This window comes from Sinohyriopsis cumingii, chromosome 12 (genome assembly GCF_028554795.1).
Source record: "Sinohyriopsis cumingii isolate HCF-2022 chromosome 12, ASM2855479v2, whole genome shotgun sequence".
NCBI lineage: Eukaryota > Metazoa > Mollusca > Bivalvia > Unionida > Unionidae > Sinohyriopsis > Sinohyriopsis cumingii.
Window position 1 is genome coordinate 39,817,672 of NC_142972.1, and position 25,800 is coordinate 39,843,471.

The 25,800-nt window shown below is 34.6% G+C and overlaps 1 protein-coding gene across 4 annotated transcripts in view; it reads left to right on the forward strand.

The window, feature by feature from the left end:
* The window catches only part of LOC149786300 (DDB1- and CUL4-associated factor 6-like), an 89,834-nt gene that overhangs the window by 10,509 nt on the left and 53,525 nt on the right, over positions 1-25,800 (forward strand). For 3 of the 4 annotated variants that reach the window (XM_089976684.1, XM_089976683.1, XM_089976682.1), the window contains exons 4-9: positions 2,268-2,345; positions 5,932-6,036; positions 10,902-11,015; positions 13,036-13,171; positions 17,698-17,858; positions 24,964-25,020. In XM_089976684.1, the coding sequence (XP_089832810.1) occupies positions 2,268-2,345; positions 5,932-6,036; positions 10,902-11,015; positions 13,036-13,171; positions 17,698-17,858; positions 24,964-25,020 (651 nt within the window). The remainder of the gene's footprint in view (positions 1-2,267; positions 2,346-5,931; positions 6,037-10,901; positions 11,016-13,035; positions 13,172-17,697; positions 17,859-24,963; positions 25,021-25,800) is intronic. The other variant, XM_089976685.1, reaches the window with a different exon arrangement.

A 25,800-nucleotide genomic window follows, 5' to 3' on the forward strand; every position in this document is an offset into this window, starting at 1 on the left:
TGTGACCTGTATTTAGTTTTGTATATAGGTCAATTTTTCAAACACTTTCCTTTAAAGTGATATGACATGATATGTAGTTGTGTCATGCAGAGTTCTACATCCAAGTGACTATATTAGCTACTGTGACCTATTTTTTTATACTTAATTGAAAATAAATTTGTTAATAAGCACACAGCGTTAAATGCCTTACAAAGAAAATAAGGTGAGATATAATGTGGGCTTAATAGAAAAATCATTGCCACATGTATGGTATCTAAGTACATGTTGATTGAGACTGCAGATTTTAACTCTTGTCAAGATGTATTCACACACAGAATTCACCAATCAAATGGATATGGTTATAATTGTCACTTTCTTAATATTTCCTAAACTTCTTGAATTTTTCTTCATGCTTGGGATAAAATATATGAAGCTGATACACCAACTCATTCCTTTGACCTTGAAGTCAAGGTAAAGTTTAACAGCAGTGCTTTGATATTCAAACCCTGGCCTACCTGATTTTTGATTTTAACCTTTTCATCATAACTAGTCTTTGTAATCAGCTGTGCTGCTGCTGGGGGATTTTTATTTTTTTAATTTGTAGATATAATTCGATCAAATTTTGTATATAATCCTTATTTAGGAAGAATTTTGACAAGTTTGGTTATAAGTGTTATCTGTGCAGATTAACAAACATTCTGGCAGCTCATTGACTGAGCTTATTTGTAGCTGATTAATATCATATAATCAGGTTAGTGATATCAGTCTTAATTAAGCCAATTCTTTATGTAGACACTGCCACAACTTGACCAATTTCTGTGGTCAGGCTGTTGGGCAGTTTAATGTATTCTTTCTTTGGCTTTTGTGAGGAAAACTGAAAGTTGGTCATTTATCTAGATGCTTTTGGACCTATCACATTGAAGAATACTTGTACTGCGTGGAGAATGGGCATTTATTATTCAAGTTCAGTTCAATTCAGTCATCAGATTTAGAAAACAAGTTGCATAGAATACTACAAGTGAACTGAAGACAAATTCTGGGAAAGGACAGGAAAGCTTGAATTATTTTTCTTGAATGGGGCTTGAACAACAAAAGATACTGATGGCAATCTCTCACTGGGGGAGGCTATGACTACTTCTGGTGATGGACATATTGTGACTGCTAGTCTGCAGAACATACATCCCCAAATTTAACATGAATACAGAAAATCTGGAAATGAACACACTTATTTTTCAAGAAATAAAGATTTATTGTATCCATACATTTCTGGTAAAACCATGCTAAAAAGCCTGTATTGCCACCTTCGTCAATTTTTGGCCAATGTTCACAAGCATGTTTCTACCATTATTCCTAGCGGCCCAGAGTGGTCGAGTGGTCTAAAGTGCTCTCCGTTATGGATCACTGCCAACTCACCTCTGTCTGTGTGGGTTCGAGTCTCAGATTCGGCCAATGTGGGTATGTGAGAAAGCTTGCCAGTAACATCTCAAGGGTTGGTGGTTCTTTCCGGGGATTTCCCAGGTTCTTCTCCACCATTAATACGGGCCGCCATGTATAGCCTATCATGTGCTGAAAAATGGCATTAAACCCTACAACAACAACAGCCATTATTCCTTGATAAATTCTAACAAATATGCTTCATGTTCTATTGTAACTTGTCTCATTTTTCTTGATAAGTTTTCTGCAGTGGTGGTGGCATTAGCATCAACATTGTGAAGTTCTTTGTTAAAGTTTTGTGTTGTATATTTCCAAAGTGGTTAATATTGGGGATATATCATAGCAAGGGTAACAGGTAAGACACTGTATTCTGTTAAATTCTTGTATAACTACCATCTATACTAGCTTATAAGTCAACTCAAACTGCAAACAACAAAGGTGCTGATCTACCATAGCAGAGTGAACCTGCAGATTAGGGTCTGTTTTATTTGTTCTGCTGATAACGCCAAATAAACTGCACAGAAATAGCTCTATCAGCACATTATGTGCAAGCAGATCTGGGTCTGGCAATTTGAAGTTGGACTCAACTTATAAGTGAGTATATATGGTAAGTTCCCTCTACTTTTTATCCCTCCAGTTCTTCAGTTCATCCTTTAGTTGCACCAGCATAAGCTAATAGTCACCATTACATAGGCTGTGATTTTCCGGTGGTATTAAACTGTAGGGTTGGAGTTTGTTTGGCAGCCTTGATGAAACTCAGTGTAATAAATGCACTCAAAGTTGCATCATCATATGTTTTAATAAATTACTACGAGTCCAGTCTTGCATCCACATGTTTTCTTTGTTTCTTTCAGAACCTTTTTTCAATCCGTTCAGGCCACAGGGCTAACATTTTCAGTGCCAAGTTCCTGCCAAGCTCACAGGACAGAAAGGTATTTAGTGCTTTGATATGTAATTGTATATTTTCATGCCTGACCAGGAATGTGATACAGTAATAACCCTTATCCATATTAAGTTACTCTATCTGGTTAAATTTTCCATTTTAGAGCACTTTTTAGTTTAAATATTTAGCTATATTTTTATTTATTAATAATTTAACAGGTTCCACCTCCCATATATGGAACATAAGATCATCACATATTTCCCTTCTCTTAATACCACTCCTGCTCCTGGATACTGCTCAAAGGATCAATAATTTTGCTGGGGGCACATTTTGGATTTAAAAAAATTCCATCACATATTTTCATAACCCCTTGCTTGATTCACTTCATATTTTGAAGATATTATCACATACTCCTCTTCTCTCGGTACTACTTTTGCCCCTGGGTGGGGCCATGGAATCAAGAAGTGTAAGAGGAACACATTTTGGTTCATGTTTTTGGTTAAAGTATTCACAGATAATTCCAGAACCAATTCACAACGTGTTTGGAATAAAATGTTGACACACAATGACCTTTTGGATTTTACTGCACCTATCCTTCGGCCAAGTTCCTAAGTGGGGTCATGGGTGAGTATTTTGGATGCCTTTTGGGTATTGTTTTGATGCCATCTCGCATGTTTTAATGTTCTTTGCTTTGTTCAATTAATTATTCATTATAAATTTGCAACATTATATATTCCCAAATCCTGCCTTTAACTTATGGTGCTGTTTTTTCATGTGTTATGTCTCTGGATGGGACCAAGGGGTCAGAAAGTTGGATACCTCTTAGCTATTATCCTCATGATTTAGCAGGGCAGATATTGTAATTATCTGTGTCTGTCCATCTGTCTGTTTATCTAACTAACCACATCTCCTAAACTGTAGTATGGAAATTCACTAAACTTGTTATATATGTTGCCCACATGGTGACCATCTGTGAGAGGGTATACATTTGATGGACTGACTTTTGGGGTACCTGTCAGTTGATCAGAAGTTACAACAATTGCAAATAACTGACATTTTTTAATAATTTCTTTAACAAACATTGTATATGCATTTGGAGGAATACACATTTTATATGTAGACTTTGGGTTTTGGCCAGTTCACTTGTAGTTCAGTTTGGAAGAATATATAAAACATATTTTCCTTTCTCCCAATACCACTGTTGTCCCAGAGCTTTGTCCCTAGGCCATAGTGTTAAGAACTAGGACAGTGATTATTATTATTATTATTATTATTATTTCATGAACTTTGGAATAAAACATTTCATTCTTACCTATCACCTTGTACACTCGCTCTAGGTTTATGTTCTTGGATGGGACCATTGGGTCAGAAAGTATGATAATTTCTTTGGTTATGGGGTTTTGCACTCTATATGGACTATACAGCAACATCGTATACTTCATGTAGCATTCCTGCCCATGGGTCATGCTTGTGGTCATTGGATCCTGAGGGTATGATCATTGGTTTATTGACAGCTTGTCTTAGTACAGTGGAACCCCGCTATAATGCGCCCCGCCATAACGCGAATTCGGATATAACGCGGTTGTAGCATGGCTCCCGAAATTTCGTATATTCATTCACACATGGAGAAAAAAAATTTGGAGAAAAGTAAAAAAAACAAAACAAGAAATTAACTTCATTTTGGGCATGAGATTAGTTGTGGCTTTTAAAATAATATGATCGTGGCATGGTTCCTGAAATTTGAAATTCATTTACGTGTATTTTTATCGGACTGTGAAAATATTTGTTTAACGTACGAGAAATAGTGTGTAAAACGCTTATTATAATTTGGTGGAAGAATTCACATATGACTTTTAATAATAAACGATCGGAACTTAACAATTTATCCAGGTTCTTTAAGTGATTTTGGAGAAGTGATCGTGTATGGATTCTAAAATAATACGATATATATAATGTACGAGAAATAGTGTGTACAACGCTTGGCTTCTGAAATTTATCAATTTGAACAGGTTGTGGTGAAGCTCCGTATTCTACTCTAGAAGAGAAAACTGGTTTCATTTAGCAGAAGAAGCACTCAAAAAATACGAGCACAGTCATGATATCCTTAACTGGTATTCAGTAGATGACATCTGCCCTATATACGAACACATATCAGATGACGAAATTGTTACAAATGTCAGCAGGAAGAATGAAGCTGCACAATCAGAACCTGAAACCAGTGACGATGATAACGATGACGATGGCACCCCAACTCCCCCACCAAAAGTGTCTGAAGCAGTAGTACATTTAGAAGCAAGTTTAAGGTGGCTGGAAACACAAGATGTTGACAGCGTCAAAGTCCTTCAATTAAGAAACATTCTTGACTTTGCTAGAACCCAACAGTTCACGGCAAAGAAGCAAACGTCATTGGATATATTTTTCAAGAAATGATGAAATTTAAATTTGGAACCACACTGACTTTGCACTTTGCGCAGTTTTCACATGTTTCTTTTGATGTTCACAAAATCTGAAATAAAAGTTATTTGCACGCTGAAATCATGCGTTGATTGTTAATTATTCTTGCAGTTGTCGCATATGATAAAATTTTAGCGGTATGAAATTTGTACAGACACCGTATGTAGACCCAGGAATAGCTGCATGCAATGACCGTACGATATCAGACGGCAAGTAAATGGTTTCAATATTTTGTTCATCCTATATTTTACACGACGAATTCAGACTATTACAAAATTATTGAATATTTTAAATCTGTACAATTTTCGATGAAATTACATCCATTATGGATGAACTGCATGCCACGACGGCACGGTAGCATACGGTGTTGATACAATTTTCATGATATAGCGATAGTCTGGTATTATCGGTCAATCTGTATTATCGTTCAAACAAATAAAAATTAGTAAATGTTTTTAATGCATAGTAATAACCTATAAATATATTAGCCATCGATTATTTTGAATATATCTTAATTAATGCATTCCAGTTAATATTCATCTGATGATAAGCCGACTTTTGATCATTGTACATGTATACATGTATATGTTCTCGGAAAAAAGTTAAATATTGTAAAACCCCGCATTAACGCGACCCCGCTTTTAACGCGATCCGATTTTATGGACCCCGATCATCGCGTTATAGCGGGGTTCCACTGTACCTCTTATGTGTTTCTTGAAACACAGATCATGTTTTATAAAACACTAGGGATATTGCATTACTTTAAGTCTGTCAGTCCATTCATCTGTCTGTCCTTTACCACATGTTCTCCTCAACTACTGGGTGGAATTTTATGAACCTTAGTAGTTTTGTTGTCCTTATGATGACCATCTGCAAGAGGGGTGTCATTTTCAGCTCCTGCACTGTGGTTCTTGGGGTTGTTCAGAGGTAAAATGAACCAAAATTATAATACAGTGACATTTTAGGGTATTTTATAACCAAACTTTATTTATGAAATCACATCAGTAAGGCATATTACACATTGGACAGAGCTTACATTATGACTGCTGAGTCACTGTCAGGAGTTGGGTTTAGTACCAAAAGGGAAACAGATGAGAGGGTTGGAGGTTTGGGATGTGCAGTGGGATGCATGGTGTTATGCATTGGTAAGCCCTTGCAGTTGTTGTAATTTTTGTTTTCAGATTGTAAGTTGTTCTGGAGATGGGAAAATTGTCTACACAGATGTGGATAGAGATGATACCTATGGACTGTTCCGCTTTGACTGCCATTTTGGAACTACATATGAGGTAATACATGAAGGGAGCAATGACGAACGCTTTTATTCCTCCACTGCTATTGCAGCATGGGATTGGTATACTTTTTGAATTGATATATCAATATTTTGTATGTGAAAGTCCTGGTCTTTCCTGTCTCACCTGTATATAGTAGGTATCATATTTCACCATTGTATAAATAGTAGTAAAGATTTGTGTTAACATTTTTTAAATCACAACAACATCAGTTGCTGTATACATGTGAAAATTCAGATAAATATACTGATTAAAATTGAAATACATCTAGTCATTATGTTAACGCTAATAACATTGGCAGAACCTCCGATGAAAAAAAGAAAAATTCTAACACTGGAAGAAAGAATTAATATATTTGAAAGAAATGAAAAAGGGGAGACCACTCGCAAAAAAGCAGCCAGCTTAAACATCGGTAAAATGCAAATTCAGACTGTTATCAAAGACAATGAGTCCGTTAGAAACGAATGGCAGACAGGTGCACAAACACAGAGGAAATATGCCACGGCAAGACGGACAGTATATGGAGATCTAAATAAGTGAGTATGGGAGTGGTTTGGTTTTGCAAGGAGTAAAAACATACCAGTAAGTGGAAAGTTGATTCAGGAAAAGGCAATTATTGTCTCAGCAGAAATGAATTATGATGACTTTGCTGCATCAAACGGATGGCTGGATAGCATCAAAAATAGATACAATATCACAGCAAGTTAGGCCGATATATCAGTGCCTCTACTGTGATGATATTGATTTTCAGGTTAGGGGCTGATATCACCTATTTATTAAAAGCTGCAATTACCTGCATCCAATTCTGGATGCACATTTTGGTGTACATTTTATACACTTACCAGTATTTCTCATGGCCGTGGAGCCACTGTCGGTTGAATGGTCCTTTTGGTGACATGTACATTATATTTTCAGAGCAAATCCTATGTTTGGTGACTTGTAAATCCATGTGGAATAGCACAACCATCTGTCCTGTGGTCATTTTTAATTTTTCCCTAGATATGGCTGTTACCAATTATTGGTATGTGCCTAAAGTGAACGCAGGTTTGTTTGCATTCTGCAAAATTGCACATTGTAATGAACAGGTGACATCAGACCAACATATCATCCATCAGTATCAAAACAGATTTAGGGGGGTTGATTTATTGGACTAACAGCAAGTGTGCTCAGTGTGGAATCAGCTGATGTGAATTTACAGATAGTTGATGACTGGAAAAAAAAGACTACCATCCATCACTGAAGGGTATAATGTATGTGGTATTTTAAATGCTGATGAAACATGACTCTTTTACAGAGGACTACCTGACAGGTCCCTAGTGCAGAAAGATGATGCTTGCAAAGGATGGAGGTTAACACTAATGTTAGCATGTAGTGCAACTGGAAAAAAACTGGACGCCATAGTTATAGGCAGATCACGTAATCCAATATGTCTTAGGTCCTTTAATTTAAGATCTTTGGGTGTTGCCTATGAATCCAACAGAAAGGCTTGGATGACATCAGACATCTTTTGTAACTGGCTTGTAACTGTCAACCATACAAAGATAAGGAAAAATTGGAACATTTTAATTATCACAGACAACTGCAATGCACACCCAGATTTTCAGTTTAGCAATGTAAAACTGGTCTTTCTCCCCCAAATGCAACATCTAAACTACAGCCATGTGATGCAGGGATAATTCAGGCTGTAAAAATTAATTATCGGAAGAAACTGCTGCGACACATTCTTTCCAAAATGGATGAGTGCTCTACAGCAACTGATATATCTCAGACTGTCACTGTTCTGGATGCCATTTTATAGATTAAATCAGTGTGGGATGCTCTGTCTGCATACACCATTGAAAGGTGTTTTGCCAGGTGTGGCTTTTCTGTCAGTGTTGAAGCCATAAAGCTAGAGAGCTAAGAGAGTGAACAAGACTCGCATCCATCAGTGGAACCTCTTCTCAATGGCATGACATTGGAAGAATATACCAATATGGATCACAGTCCAGAAACTTCTAATGTATTCTCAGGGCCAAATTGGGAGAAATATATTCTTCAGAGAGGTGAATCAGGTACTTCTCCAACTGTGGACAGTGATAGTGGCAATGAGTCATCTGTTGGTGAAATTCTACCTCAGGTTATTTCACATTCTACAGTCATAGAACATTTAAAAGAGATTAAAGAATATGCTTTACAACATGGTGATCCCAAAATTTTGCTTCTTTGCTCAGAAATGGAGGTACATGTTCAGAACAAACAGCTCATTAAAAAATGTCAACAAAGAAGTATAATGGATTTCTTAAAGAAAAGTGATTAAGTGCATAGAATAAGATATATACGTCATAGCTAACTGTGCAGTTTTTGTTACCTTTGAAACAACTTTAAAATTTATGGCCATATGAAGTTACCTTGTGGATATGATAAATATTACCTTTGTTCATTTCAGAAATATACATGTACTAATATATGTACATATTCATGTGATGTTCAAATATAAATTTGATAGATGTATATCTTTATTATATAAAGTTATTTTGAGAGGAATGCTTGCAATATTTAACAAGGTTTATGAATAAAAGATATTATACATGTACAGTGAGCATAGGTATTTTTTTCTTCTTCATCAAGACTAACTATTGACCCAGGAAACCAGTCCATTTTCATACACCACTTATGGGAGACCACCTGTCATGAGAGACCGCTTTTGGTTGGCAGGCAAGCATGGAAGAAAGCGTCCTGGCATAAATGCCTTGGAATCTTATACAAATGATGCTGAACTGCCTTTATGTAATTTTCTTTTAAAAACTGTTTAATATAATTTTACTAAATTTTACATCATTCTGGAAGGAAGACTTTTTAAATATTTACAAATGATGCCATCTGTCATCAGGTATGGCTTTAGTTACTAAATATAGAAATCTTTAAACTGCTTTTTCTATTTTAAAAAAAAATCTTCAGAAGAAAAAGCATAAAAATAATCAAATGTTTTTCAAAAGCATCGGACCATACTGAACAAAGTATCATGGTTTGAAGGCCTTTTAACTTTGCACAAGCTGATCTGATCCCCTTTTCAATATGGCCAATGTTACTAAAATGGTTGAACCTTTAAATAATAACTTCACATAGACCACTTAGCAGAATTTGATAGAAATCATCCTGACATAGTGCTTTAAAGTATGCACAAATGTTGATGATCTGCAATCCAATATGCCTGCCATCATTAATAATGAAAAGATGTTTAAATCTCAGAAAACATCATGCTAATTTAGATTTCTTGTTCAGCTGCCCACATACATTGATCAACTGATCGTAGTAATGTAATTGAGTCACATATGGTCTATCATAATACATTGGTCAACTGATTGCTGTAATGTAATTATATCGCACCTGGTCTATCATGATACAATGGTTGACTGATTGCTGTATGTAATTAAGTTGCATCTGGTATATCATGATACATTGGTTTACTGTATTGCTGTAATGTAATTAAGTTGCATCTGGTATATCATGATACATTGGTTTACTGTATTGCTATAATGTAATTAAGTTGCATCCGGTATATCATGATACATTGGTTTACTGTATTGCTATAATGTAATTAAGTTGCATCTGGTCTATCATTGATACATTGGTTTACTGATTGCTATAATGTAATTAAGCTACATCTGGTCTATCGTAATACGTTGGTCTACTGATTGCTGTACTGTAATTAAGTTACATCTGATCTATCATGATACATTGTTCTACTGATTTGCTGTATGTAATAAACTTACATCTGGTCTGTCATCAATACATTGGTCTACTGATTGCTGTAATGTAATTAAGTCACTTCTGGTCTATCATAATACACTGTTCTACTGATTGCTGTACTGTAATTAAGTTACATCTGATCTATCATGATGCATTGGTCAACTGATTTGCTATAATGTAATTAAGTCACTTCTGGTCTATCATCGATACATTAGTCTACTGATTGCTGTAATGTAATTAATCACTTCTGGTATATCATGATACATTGGTCTACTGATTTGCTGTAATTAACTTACATCTGGTCTATCATCGATACATTTGTCTACTGATTGCTGTAATTTAATTAAATCACTTCTGGTCTATCATGATACAATGATTTTCTTCAGGACAATATTTGCTTTTGTCTAATATTCATGTTGATAGACTGGGCAACAAAAGTTGCCCTTGATGGATATAGTTTTGACATCTTTATTAAGGTTGCATCTGGATTTTTACTGATACATTGGAATAGGGCCCCGAGTGGCCGAGTGGTCTAAAGCACTCTCCATTACGGATCACTGCCATCTCACCTCTGTCTGTGTAGGTTCGAGTCTCGGATTCGGCCAATGTGGGTATGTGAGAAAGCTTGCCAGTAGCTTTTTGAGGGTTGGTGGTTCTTTCCGGGGTTTTCCCGGGTTCTTCCTCTGCCATTAATACTGGCCGCCATGTATAGCCTATCGTGTGCTAAAAAATGGCATTAAACCCTACAACAACAACAACAACAACAACTAATACATTGGTCTATCAATTCACTATTGGGACATTTTGTAAATTGTGAAAGTTATTAATTGCAGATTCTTTTTATATACAAAAGGGCTAATGAGCAAAACTTTGGAAAATACTTAAGTTTCTACACATTTTAAATGTAATAAAATCAGTTTCACATATGCAGTTCATTTTTCTTAAACATTTTAATAAATTTGTACCCCAGATGAAGTTCCATAACTTGTCACCTGTTATTGTAGATGCAGTTGTATCTGTTCTGATGTAATATCCTTGATTTTGCATATGCCAACCTAAGTTATGAAAATTTTAAAATAATCAACTGCTATGATGTTTTTGTACCAGAATTATAAACACTGTCACTATTGCAGGTAGTGGTTGTTCCCAATGAGGCAAATACATTCCTTTCTTGTGGAGAGGATGGTACAGTTCGCTGGTTTGACCTTAGAGCCAAGACCACCTGTGCAAAAGATCGCTGTAAAGAGGTTACTATAATTATTTCTTACTATTTACCCTACTAATACTATTTAAACATTATACTATTGCCACTAATCCACCAATACCATTGCTGCTACTGTTGTAAGTACTACTATGATTACTACTACTACTGATTCTACTGCTGTCACTACATCTGCTGTCATTGTTATTACATCTGCTGTCATTGTTACTACATCTGCTGTCACTGTTACTACAGCTACTGTCATTGTTACTATAGCTGCTGTCACTGTTACTACAGCTACTGTTACTGCTACTATAGCTACTGTTGCAGTTGCTACAGCTACTGTCACTGTCACTACTTTCTTGAAAATCTTGTTATTGCTATTTCTATTGAATTATTATACTATGGTGAGCTGGTGTTTTCACTAAAATGCCTCTTAGGAATTGGTCCTCAATGGAAATGGTTCTGATTGGGCTACAAAAATTCTTGTTATAGCTGATTGGTGGCCATCATAATAGCCTTATCACAACTTGTCTTGAAGAATGGTTATATTGACATGGGGTTTTCAGTACAACTCTAATTCCTAAAACTAGTTAGTCCTAAATGAACATGATGTTAGGTCTCCTAAATGAAAGCCCATACAGACATTTTAAAAATAAACCCTGCTTCCTTCTTGCAATATATGGTTGTTTCTGGATTGAAATGATGATGATCTAATCTTCAAAATGGTTTTCTTATGAACTATTCTGAAAATCTTTATATGGCTATTCCAACTAAAACAATGTTATTATCCTCATGTGATTTGAAAAACAAACAGAAAAATTATAGCAGTGTTTATGTGTCCAAATTAAAATGGTGGTCATTTACTCTTGGGTTTTAGCTTGTAAGCATGATAACACAAACAAGTTTTCATGGGTTTTAATCAGATGCAGTTTGTGGAATATTTGAAGAATATCTTGAATGATACCATTTAAATAGCTGTTTTTTTTTCTCTTCAAAGCACATATATGTTTGTATTTAATCAAACCATTGCATGTGTGTATGACTTGACATTGCAGGTGTGTATAAATTAACATTGTCTGAAACAGTTATTATCAATGATATTAGAGTCATGATCAAAGGTCATGATGAAGCACTTACAGGTATCTTATGTACATGTTAACGTAGATATGCAAGAAAATATTTGTTACTAAATTTAGTATGCTTGAGTTTCTCAAGAATATTAGTTTCCACAGTTGAAAAGGTTAACAAACAGTTGAAACCGACTTAAATTGGATTCCAGTTATTCTTTTCAGCCAGTAAAACATCAGCCCCTTTGTGAGACTCATGTTCAGTGAATATCAGCCCCTTTAAGAGACTCTTGTTCATAAAAAATCATTCCCTTTGTTAGACCCTTGTTCATAAAATATCAGCCCCTTGAGAGACTCTTGTTCATAGAAAATCATCCCCTTTGAGAGACTCTTGTTTATAATACATCAGCCCTTTTGAGAGACTCTTGTTCATAGAACATCAGCCCTTTGGGGAGACTCTTGTTCTTGAAACAATTTTACCCCTAGAATTTCAGTATAGTCTGTTTAGATTATTTGGTCATCTGGTACCCCAACTATAAAGGCAAGTGAGAATTCTGTTTCTGGCTAAATTATGCCTTTTGGTCATGACATTATTATGGTATGAAAGACATTTCTTGTTTGAATCATTTATGTCAACATCAAAGAAAGAAACCAGATGATAGTAATATTAAGGACCTGTAACTTATTATTTCAGAAATGAGTTGCCTTCTGTAAAATACATATTTCATTTCATCCAGGTATTTTCATTTATGTAAATATAGGTCATGCATTTTCATCAGGTGTTCATTATTGTTGAGACTTTAAGAGAGTACATCTGCGCTGTATATGTTTGTATTGGTACAACTTCTAAAAAACCATTTGATAAGTTGTTATACATATATCCAATGGATAGACATCTTTCTACCTGTTGCTTTTGAAACTTCAGTTCTTATACATTTATTAATTAGGCAGAGAGTCTCTAAGATTTTACATTTTCTTTTCATATTTCATTCACAGGATGTACTGATTGATTGCAAGAGAGCAGTTACCTCCCTTGCAGTGAATCCCATGTTACCATGGCAGCTGGCAATAGGATGCTCAGATAGCAGTGTTAGGATATATGACAGAAGAATGCTTGGAACTCATGCCACAGGTAATGAACTTAAATTTTCTTGTCTGAGGACAAAGAGGCACAGGTATAATGTTTCTGCTTGCCATGGTAATGGCAAAAACATCTAGAATTTGTGTGAATTTGTCAGAATCTTTCAGAAAGTCATAGTGTAGTGCATGCATCAGAATATAGTGTTCCACTGAACCCATGTTGGATTGATTTGCACTCACCGTTTAACATTATGCAATTGTAAATGCCTATTGCCTTGTTTTCGGTCAGTCTTAACCTAAGACTTCTTGAACTTTGAACTTTGACCTAACACTCTCAATGGTCCTAGTAATTTAGTACAAGTTTATGGTACATCTAATTGAGAAAAAGATGTATTTATTTAGCAAAGAAACAGAATACATGAAAACCTCTGATCTTTGTTTGCATTGGACATATGCATGTAATTTAGGTCATTGTGACTGCTATTTCAACTTTGTACTGTTAGTGTAAGACAGTAATTATGGGCTTTAGTTACATATCAGATAAGTACTTTCCATTTAGATACCATAGATTTACAAGACTTAATGGTCACCATTCATTTTTATGTGTGCCATAAAGTGGAGTGTATTAGGATAATGACCCAGAAATGGGTAATTTTGCTAGTGAAATGAAAACTGATTGCAGAATGATTGCAACCAAATGTAGAATGAATGCAAAATTGAATTATGAATTTAGTGTGAAAGGAATTGTGAGTGCAGATGAAGAAGGAAAACTTGGAATGATAAACAAAAACAAATGCCTTTCATGCTCTACAGACCACTCCGGTGGACTAGTGGTTATAGTGTCTGCCTCAGATGCAGGAGGTCGCGGGTTCGATCTCTGGCTGAGTCATACCAAAGACTTATAAAAATGGTACTAACAGCTTATTCGCTTGGCGCTCAGCATTAAGAGTTTAATGTTATGACTGGTCGGCCTGGTGTCAGGATAATGTGACTGGGTGGGACATGATGCTACATGTCTGCAGTATGATGCCCCAGTACTAGACATCTCTATAAACTGCCACACTGCAGACATCGTAGCAATATGACTGAAAAATTGTTAAAGCTATGTTAAAAATCCAAATCACATACACTCATACTCTACAAATATGTTCCTAGTGGCCGAATGGTCTAAAGCGCTCACCATTTCGGATCACTGCCATCTCACCATTGTCTGCGTGGGTTCGAGTCCAAGGCTCGGCTAGCATGGGTTTTCCAGGGTTTTTCCTCCACCAGTTATACTTGCAGCCATGTATAGCCTATCTTATGCTGAAAAATGGCATTAAACCCTAGAACAATAACAACAACAACAAATATGTTCACATTTGCAATAATTGCAGTTGATTTATATTTACCACCAATTCAATGCTGTCCTTTGAATTCTATGCGTTTTCTATTTTCTTATGGAAATTTGTATTAAGATAAGAATTGAAATGATAAAAGTAAAATCAGAATACATTTCTAAAGCTGTAAATGAAAATGATGAGATGATAGCTGAAATGTAAACAATGAATGGAATGTAACATAATGCAGATTAAATACAGACTGAGTGCAAATGAAATGCAAACAATGTGCAGATTTTTGGTAAAATTACACTTTTCAAGGTCTTCATAATTTTGTTCATCAATTGATCCATCTGTCTATGAACTATATAGTTTCTGCACAATGACCTGAGTTCCCACAATTACCATTTCTAAACCTTGTCATTAGCAGGCATTTGGAGCAATGAATAAACTTGAGTAAAGGACAGAGGTAAGGGTCACTTGGAGTGAAAGAAGTAAAAGTTTCCACATAATTTGATTTGTATATCAGATATTTTGACTAGACTTTGTAAATGGCATGCAGATGAGATAAGAAAGACATGAGAAAAAAATTGGGGTTAAAAGGTCAAAGGTTAAGGTCATATTGACTCAAAAAATAAATATGGTTTCTGCATGATATGTGATCTTTATCAAATGGTTAGGTTGAATTTGAGGTGCTGACAACACATATTCGTTTTTTTATCCAAAGGTCAAAGGTCACATGATTAAAAAATGAAAGGATTTCCACAAATCTGTGTCAGTTCCTTACCATGTCTGTCTAAAGTACAATTCATGTAGACATTAAGTACCGACTATTTCAGTAGTACATGTCATTTTTTAGAATTTTTAAAGTAGAATTAGAAAGTACATGTTCAATTTTTGGATGAGGTCAAGCTAAAAGTATGATCAGGTATAAACCAGATTGAATGCTGTGCACTGTGATGTCACAATGAATGCTACACATGTTGAAACATATTTGTACTACCTTATAGTGTTATGTTTGGACCCAGTGTCCTCATTTTTTGACCCAGATTAGAACCAGGCCACCATGGTAAAACTCCATATTGATCAATAATTTTTGTCTGGAAGATTTTTGATGAAAGGATTGAATAGACTTTGCTTAAACTATATTAGTATGAAATTTTAATAAAACAGTTCTTTTTTTATTTAAGATAAGAAATTTGCCTACATGACTACATTGACATACACTTTTAAGCTTTGTAAATGGCCTGCATTCAAGATATAGGAGAAATAGATCAATTTTGGTTTTAAAAGATCAAAGGATATGGGAACCAAGGATTAATGGTTTCCACAAAATAATTCATACGCCATCAGGGCTGAGCAAATCCCATAGCCCGACGTCCCAGACTAGTCATTTTTGAAGTCGGACAAGTAAAATTTTCCAAGTCGCTAGTCCAGGACAGGTGCTTTTTAAAAAAGTTGGGCTAGTCCTTATTTTCGTGCTTTAATTACTATATCTACCTTTATTTGGCCAATCATGCCCTCCGGGCATACTGAATACTTGATTTTACCCCTCTTCGTGTATACATTTACATCCTGTTACCGCTTGATTGCATATCGGGCCAAGCGACCAAATTATCGGCAAATCAAAACACGTCAAACAAAAGAAAGCCAGTATGATCAATTAGTAGTGTTGTAAGCAGTTTTGTTGCAGTGAGTTTACTCAATCTAGATCATAACGAGCGGCTCACTATGATTTTAATCCAACGAGTCAGTGTAATTAAATTAATGAAAGGTACTTTACCGACATCAGTGTTGGTTTCCTTTATGAACTGATTAAATGACAGTAATGATTCTTTAATTTATAATTGATTATACAGATGATTAACTTCCATGTGCGATATTGTGTTTGAAGAGAAACAATGACGCTAATTAATGAGCTGTTTCAGTTTGTATTTAAAAGAGAAAATTGATGTTGTGATCACTTTAGAAGTAGTTGTCAAGCAAGCTGATAGTTACTCTGTGGATAAAATGAGCTTGCTAAATTATTTTCACAAGGAAGATAATGACGGCGATTCGGAGAAGGTAAATTTGTTTGAAAATGGAGGGATAAAACGTAAGACAGATACTGAGTGTGTGATAGCTATTTCTGAGTGTGAACGAGGATTTAGTTCAATGAACTTAATCAAGACTTCTTTAAGGAATCCCTTAAACCAAAAGAGTTTGCAAATGCTAATGAACATTTCTGAAAATGGACCAGAGCTTGAGAACTTTAATCCAGACACAGCTATCAACTGCTGGCTTAGTACTGGTGCAGGTGGCAGACATATACATGGACATATTTTAAAATCCATCAGCTAAAACATATATACATGAATCTGAAGAAGCCAAATATATAACAATCAATAGTTTTGAAAAATTAAATTCTTTTAAGAAATAATTATGTTGTATATTATTTTGTTTGTTTTTTATATGGATTAAGAACATATGTCTCATCAAATCTCGGCAAGTGATTACCATTTTGGGACGAGTGAAAAGTAAGGTGGGACTAGTGAAGAGTAAGGTGGGACTAGTGAATTTTCTGAAACCACTTGTCATGGACTAGTGGTTTAAAAAAAAATTTGCTCAGCCCTGGCCATAAACAATGACCAGACATTGTGGATGTCTTGCATTTGAGACAAGAAGGCAACTTTTAATTTCGGGGTCGATAGGACAAATGTGGAGGTCACCAAACTGAAAAATGACTTAAGCATAATAACTTGACTTGGCAGGTGTATGATGTACTCTTATTAGTGTTGGTTTTCATTTTAAGTCAAATCCATCTAAATAAACATATTAGTATTACAGTATATTTGAATTCAAATTCTCCAGTTTAAGTGTTAGTCAACTTGTAGTTTCAATAAGTCATGATGAAACTATGGGATAACTGTCTCATAACTATTTATGTTTTGAGCATATTGACAGAAGTTTTTTTTTGATCCTTAATATATTATACCAGCAATGTGTCAACAGAAATAATAAAGCCTATATTTTCTTCAGTAAGACCAGCATATAGCTCATTCTAGCACACTGCAAATTTGTCCAAAAATATGACCACTTACAATGTAGTTTTTGGTGGCACAGTGTTATTTAGAGTATCATGGCATCCCATTAGTTCCAGGATTTTTGTATTCTTTGCATCATCTACATACAAAAGAATGAAGGTTTACTTGGAAAATTGTTAATTTAGAGTCGCATTATATTAATAAGGCACTTTTATGTAATTTTTTTACAATTGCAGGAAATTACTCAGGCAAGGGAACTACAGGGTTAATTTGTAGGTTTGTTCCTCCAAATTTAGAAGACAGATCCTACAGGATTACCTCCCTGAATTATAATCCCAATGGTGAAGAAATACTGGTCAGCTATTCCACTGAGTATATCTATTTGTTTGGAACCAAGGTGAGAACTTCCTTATATGTTTCTCATCTACTTAAGCAGATAACAAGACATATATGTAGATTTTAACTCTGCCTGTAATATAACAAAAGAGTGTACGGAATGGTCTGTCATCCTATAGTCTAGTTGATCCTGAATGAAAATGGTGTTGCTTGGACATCCGGTATGGTACCACATCAGCCATCTTGAAAATCTTATTATCCCTACTCCTCAGTGGGTGTTCATATCAACATGGGCTTTTCACTAGTTGATCCTGCATACAAATGGTACCAGTCTGATATCCATTAGGGCCTCCATGACAGCCAGCTTGAAAACTACTCCTCAATGGAAAGTCTTATGATGTTTTCACCAGAAGACTTCTTAAAATGTCTAGTTGGTTCTAATTAAAAATAGTCCTGATCCGATGTCTAATATGATCACCACATAGATCCACCTGAAAACCTTAAAAATACTCATTTTGAATGGATGGTCATATCAACATGGTGCTTTCACTAAAAGACTTCTTGTGACGTCTAGTTGGTCCTAAATGACAATGGTTCTGATCTGATATCTAATATGGGCACCACCGCAGCCATCTTGAAGAGCTTGTTATTACTACTTATCCCGAACAAATATCATCATATTTAATTGAAATTGGGTTTTCACCAGAAGACTTCTTATGATGTGAAGTTGAGCCAACTTGAAAATGGTGCTGCTGGCACATCCAGTATAGCTACCACAGAGGCCATTTTGAGAATCCAGTTATTGCTACTCCTGAATGGATGATCATACCAGCATATGTTTTTTTACTAAAAGACTTCTTATATCTAGTTGATCCTACATAACAATGTTGCTACTCAGAAGTCCAATATGGTTGTTACATTGGCCAGCTTGAAAATCGTGTTGTCATTACTTGTCATGAATGAATGGTCATTTCAGTATGGAGTTTTTACTAAAAGGTTTCTCATGATGTCTTATAGTTATAACTGAAAATGGTGCCAATTTGACTTCCAATATGACTGCTGCAGTCGCCTTCTTGAAGCTCTTGTTATGGCATCTTCTCCTAGATGGCTGGTCATATCAGCATTGTGCTTTCACCAAAAGACTTCCCATGATGTATTGTTGAACCTAAAGGAAACGATGCAAGTCTGGTATCCAGTATGGTTACCATGGCAGCATTCTTGAAAATCCTGTTACTGTTACTTTTCCAAAATGGAAAGTCATTTTAACATGGGGTTTTCACCAGAAGACTTCTTATAAAGTCTTGTTCATCCTTATTAAAATGGTGCTGATTTTGACATCCAAAATGGACACCATGGTGGCAGTCTTGAAAATCTTAATGCCACTTTTAAATGGAAAGTCATTTTGATGGGTTTTCATTAGAAGAGTTCTTATGTAAAGTTGGTCTGAAATGAAAATGATTCAAACTGACCCTCAGCATGGCCACCATGGTGGCCATCTTGGAAGTATTGTTATCTCAACTTCTAAATGGATGGCTATATCAGTATGGGGTTTTCACCAATAAACTTATTGCATAGTTGGCCCTAAATGAAATTAGTGCCAACCGTACATCAATATTGGCTGCCACAATAGCTGTCTTGAAAATTTTGCTGTTGCTACTCATTCTGAATGGATGGTCTTATTGACATGGGGTTTTCACCAAAAAGACATCTGATTATGTATGCTTGGTCCTGAATGAAAATGGTACCAGTCTGACATTGTCTCCACCACAAGAGCTAGTTTGAAAGTTGTGTTATCGCTGCAGAATATAAGAGATGGTTTCAACAATCAGCAGTTAAAGTTAAGAAATGGTCTTATCTTGAATTCCTATGAAAACTTTTTGATCAGTCGAATATTAGTCCCTTCAAGGGACTCTTGTTTCTAACAACAATGATAGTAGTACCAGTGTAAAGATTTGTTTTGTTTAAGTCTTCGAAAGAAGTATACATGAAAACTTAACATCACAAAGTATTAGCAAGCATAAATGTAGAGAATTTAGCTAGTAAATAAATTTTTTACGTCTTTATTTACTTAGTAGTTTGTGATTAAAAGATCATGATGCATGTACTATAAAAGTGAAGAGTTCTTGAAAAGACCATTCAGGAACATGGTTTGAATATTATTAGCCATTATTTTAAGCATCATTTTATGCAAGTGACTGAGTAGCTGAACATGTATGTGTTGCTTAGTGATTGCCATTTTGTCTATCATTTTTTTGAACATCTCATAGTCAGTAGCAATTTCATATTATTTGTATTTTGATAATTCCTGGAATCTACACTTTTTTGTTGTTTGTGTTCACATAGTGTGTATGTGATAACACATCACTGATATATCATAAAACCATTCAGGATCTATTCTAGAACTAAACAAATTGAAGATAGTGGGGGGTATTTCCCCCCATCATTTTAAGAAATGGGGAGATTTTCTAAATGAAGGTTAGTTCATTGAAAAAATGAAAGTTGTGCATACAAATATTAGGCATGATTTTTAAACATTTGGTCAGTTATTTGGGTGTGATTTTTCAGCAGTTAATGTGAATCACAGAATCACACATCATAGAATAGACCCTGACCATTACCACCTAAAAGGTTTATTTTTTGCAAATAATTTGTTTAGTGGGGGGTATTTCCCTCATCATTTTAAGAAATGGGGAGATTTTCTAAATGAAGGTTAGTTCATTGAAAAAATGAGTTGTGCATACAAATATTAGGCATGATTTTTAAACATTTGGTCAGTTATTTGGGTGTGATTTTTCAGCAGTTAATGTGAATCACAGAATCACACATCATAGAATAGACCCTGACCATTACCACCTAAAAGGTTTATTTTTTGCAAATAATTTGTTTACAAACATTTACATGGCTAACATGCAGAAATGAATGATTTGCTAGAACTTACATGGTGTTAATATAATTTGATTTACAGTATCATACATTGTCTCAAAGCATAGTTTGCAGGAGAGACATAGTATTCAATGAAACCTTTTTACATTATGATGTTATATCTCAAAGCATAATTTGCAGGAGAGACAGTATTCAATGAAACCTTTTTACATTATGATGTTATATCAAAGCATAGTTTGCAGGAGAGACATAGTATTCAATGAAACCTTTTTGCATTATGATGTTATATCTCAAAGCATAGTTTGCAGGAGAGACATAGTATTCAATGAAACCTTTTCACATTATGATGTTATATCTCAAAGCGAAGTTTATAGGAGATGAATGTTTTTAGTTAAACCTTCTACATTATGATGCCCTACCTCAAAGCATTTTTTGCAGGAGAGACAAATTTCTAGTTAAACTTTTTATGGTATGATGCTGTGTCTCAAAGCATAGTTTTCAGGGGAGACATGATTTTAGTTAAACCTTTTGTAGTACGATGCTATGCCTCAAAGCATAGTTTTCAGGGGAGACATGATTTTAGTTAAACCTTTTGCAGTACGATGCTATGCCTTAAAGCATAGTCTGCAGGGGAGACATGTTTTTAGTTAAATCTTTTTCAGTATGATGCTGTTCTCAAAGCATGGTTTGTATTCAGTCAAACCTTTTTTATTATGGATAAATGCCTGTTAAATATTGGATTATTTAACTTTTTGTAAAATTAATAGTTTCACATGACTAGGGTACAAAATCACTTAAAATATGTACAAGTCGTTGTATCCCTATGTAAAAATCATTGAAGAGTGTGGGACAATGTACCAAGTCATCATGTCCCCATAGTAAAGGTCATTATGTTTATGAGTGGGGGAAAATGTACCCTGTCATCTCTTATAATGAAAATATTAGCTGACTGAGTATTTAAAAATTAATTAAATTTACACAGGTTGAAGATTATTGACTCCTTATCAAATACACAAAGAAAAGGGTATGTATGTGTGTACATGTGTTTTCGGTTTGGAACAATTATTGAGATCACATCTGTTTTCCACAACAGAAAGTCTGCACAGCAGGTTTATGGCAGGTTGTAAGTCGCTAATGATTTCCCAAGTCTCATATACTTGTCATTGAATTTATCAATTTCTTCAACTAGACTGTTATTGTGATTAATAAATATTTTATGAAACATGTGTAGGTCTTTTCTTTTTCATTATTTAATCAGAGACAGACATTGCAACATTTACATTTACCTCCAGTCTCTTCCAGAGTTCATAGCTCCATGATACACCTTGGTAAAAAGTGACATCGTGTTAATGATGTCATAATGTAATGATCATAGCATTTTGAGCCATGCAATAACTGGTGATTTTACAAAAATGAAATATCCTTGAATATGGTTAGATTCCTGTCAAAATAATGATGACTTTGTCAAAGATCACTTAGGTCCCATCATGTAAGGGCTGTGTTCAAGAAGGTGAATGTTAGATGGGAGATTTAAGAGGACTGATCGTTGCCTCTCATAGACAGGTTTTAAACTGCATTCTGTAGAGTTTGTGATGGGAGGTAATTTGAGAAGGGCCTGGAGAGCAATATTGGACTTTGGCTCATTGTTTGTGTATTTATACTGGATTTGCCAATAATCACTTAATCAATACTTGTTAAATTGGAGAAAAGGTAGTGCCTATTTATCACTTATTGGTTTATATAGTTCAAAGTCAGAAAAATTTGTTTTCAACTTTTATGTCAAATTGAAAATTTCTAAACAGAGCAGTTTGATAAATTACTTTGGCTTCACCTTATATAGTAGAAATCCCCAAATTTGGTTGGTCTTTTATGGTACAAGAGATTTGTAGGGGACAGATACCTGACGTTACATTGTATTACTGGCAGGTTACATCTTTTATAACATATTATTCGAGTTAAGTCTCCAATGTTATTTCATATCACTTCAAAATGTACTACCGTATATAATCACTTATAAGTCAGATCTAAATTCAGTTAGCATAGACCCAGATGTTTCATTACATAATGCATTGGGCCAAATCAGATCTATGCAGTTTGCTAAGACTAATTAGTAGAGCAACATAGACCCTGATCTACCAACACATTATGCAAAGGCAGATTGTGGTCTTTGTTTACAGTTGAACTTGACTTATAAGCAAGTACCGATTGTATTTAGAATTGTTTTAATACACCATGTTTGTCACTCTTAGCAAGACTTGTTCAAAATTATTTCAGACATTGACTTTCTTCCATAATTCAGTTTTATGATTACTGATCCGTCTAGTTGTAGATTTCTTATCTCCTGAGAAAGTACCAGTTTTATTGCATGGTTCTCAGTCTTACATTTTGGACAATCATGTGAATAAATTGGTTGCAAATATGCATGAAAAAGCTGTGTATTTTCAATTGTTTGCATGTAATTGCAGCTTAAATGTTTTTCTAGAATAGAGAAATTCATAATAAATGAATATTTGTGATTTAAACTTTATTGGGCACAAAAAGTAAATAAAAAATGAGACTGAGTACAAATTTTGAATGAACTTTGTTGATCCAGTCTCATCAGGGAACATTTAAAAAAGTTTCGACACAAGGCAGTTCAGATCCACAAATTTTGGTTACACCAGACTGGCACATTCAGATGGACGCAAAATCTAGACATTCATTGCAAACAAAATTGTCACATTCACAGCAGATCTGCCTACCCATACAATTTGACTGTAAGACTTATTTAAATAACTCTTAAATTATGGACTACTGAAATAATAGTTTCAAAAAATATGAAAATGTGTTCATTGCTATCAAATCTGGATATTGCCTTGTCATATTTGGTCCAGATCTGGATTTTTATATTACATTCTGTTTAGTTGGTCAGTGAACTAGATAGACAAACTTCACAGGAGGACCTCAGACACTTTAATCTGCCTATGTTATTCATGCTTTACATGTGCATGATCAAGCTTTTGTTTTCATGTTGTAACATTATCTAGAAATGTTGTCCAACAAAGGAAGATGTCCTTGAAAGGGACAATCATCGTCTTAAAAAGTTCACACGGCACATATGCAAAAAATGGATAAATCAGATTCTTGGTTGTGCTGGAAAATCATAAGAAAAGACAACAATTACATTTTCTTGGGCATCATCATGTGTCAATTTGAGCATTGCTTATAATTGAAGAGATGATTGCTGCCATCATATTGAAAAAAACTCATGTGACACTAGGTTTAGAGATGTAGCAAAATATTATTGACTACCTTGGGGTTAGGACCTGCAGTTTCTGAAAGTGATCTGCAGATCATGAAGGTTTAAGTATACATTAAAAACATTTTAGCTGAACACAATTTTACCTTCATTGCATCACATCACTTTGAACTTTTCAAATGCATGTTTCCAAGTCGACAATAACAGTAAATATTGCATCATATTAAAAACTGGTTTTATTTACAAATATTGACAACCTTACTGAGAAAGAATTGTTAGGTTAGCAGGTATGTTATGGAGAGGCACATGATATTGGTAATCTGAATGAACTAGGTATGGAAAAATCAGGATAAATGAAGATAAGACCGTATATTTATAGGTTGGTGGATGTGCACTGTATGACACCTCAGGTGGACAAGTTGTTTTGGCATGCAGCCAGTGAGCTGACAAGTCACATGTGCAAAAAGAACTTGTCCATCTGAGTTGTCTTACATTACATATACAATAATGTATTTTATATTCTGTGTTATAATTAGCATCATTTACTAGATATTCAAACATTACAATTTGGAAACAAATACAAATATGTAAATGAATATGCCTTTGTTTCCTCTACTCTACATTATTAATTTTATAATTTTGTACATGACACATGAATATATTTGGCACTTTGGATGACATCATAATTTCAGATGTCAGACCCTTATTGATGACATGATGACCTCATATGCTCAGAGAAATTCAGAGTATATAATAACCGACTTTATTGTTTTACATTTTAACATTTAGATCATCAAGGGCTATTTTATACCCCAATTTGTGTATGTCCTGGTTCGGCTTTTATAAAACATCAACTTTGTTTAAAATCTCAGCTCAAACTTTGCATGCAACAGTATGATAAAAAACCATTGAGATTCTGACCTGACCTATTTTACAGAGGGTCAAAATTTTGAGTTGAGTACACAAGTTGAGAAAGTTTTATGAAAGCCAAGCCTAGTCTCTAATATTAAGTCCAAAGTTGTAAGTGAAACTTTTCACATTTTAGGATAACAGAAAAAAGGAGTTGAAAAGAACAGCTTTAGATACACAGGAAGCATCAGAGGTAATTCAGTATTGTAAAACTGACACAGACTTGAATTTCATGGTTTTTGTAAGATATAGGGAGATTAAGCAAACATTACTATTTATAGATTTTTCTTGTTTGCTTATTATTTAAAGTATTCACCACATTGATGTATAATGAAAATCAGTTAGAATCATCAGATAATTTGTTCCATACTTGTATACCATAATTCTAATTTTGTCACCATTTTTTCTCATTTCAAATTTCAGAGTGCCTGTATTAAGTCAGTTCTATGTTTTATTTTCGTGGTGCCAGCTTTAAAGGATTTCAGCTTTTAGATATGACTATATGTAATTTTTTAAGGAAAAATAAAAATGGACTGCACAAATCACTTTGTTTCTAAAAGCATGAAGAATGAACTACAGACATTGGTTTCCATTTTATCCACATGTTTTGCGTTTATGTTCATGTACTCCAAACAGTTCCATAAGTATTGCTGTCAACAATGACAATATCTATTTCACTACAGCAGTGACTGTTAAATAATACAGGCAACACATTATATTTGAGTTATTTTGAAAGAAAATTATGATATTTTCATTCTTGACTGGAATTTTAGCAGGATCTATGCTAGGAGACAATTTATGCAAAATGGTTGCCTCTTTTTCCCAGAAACAGAGAAAGCAAAGTTGACATTTTCTTGAGTCTTCATCTTCACACACACATCTCTTTTGACCATTGATTGCTTTTGTATTCTAAGTACAGTATCAACTTCTGTGTCTTTTGTTCATTAGACCCATGTAAAACATTTTATAACAG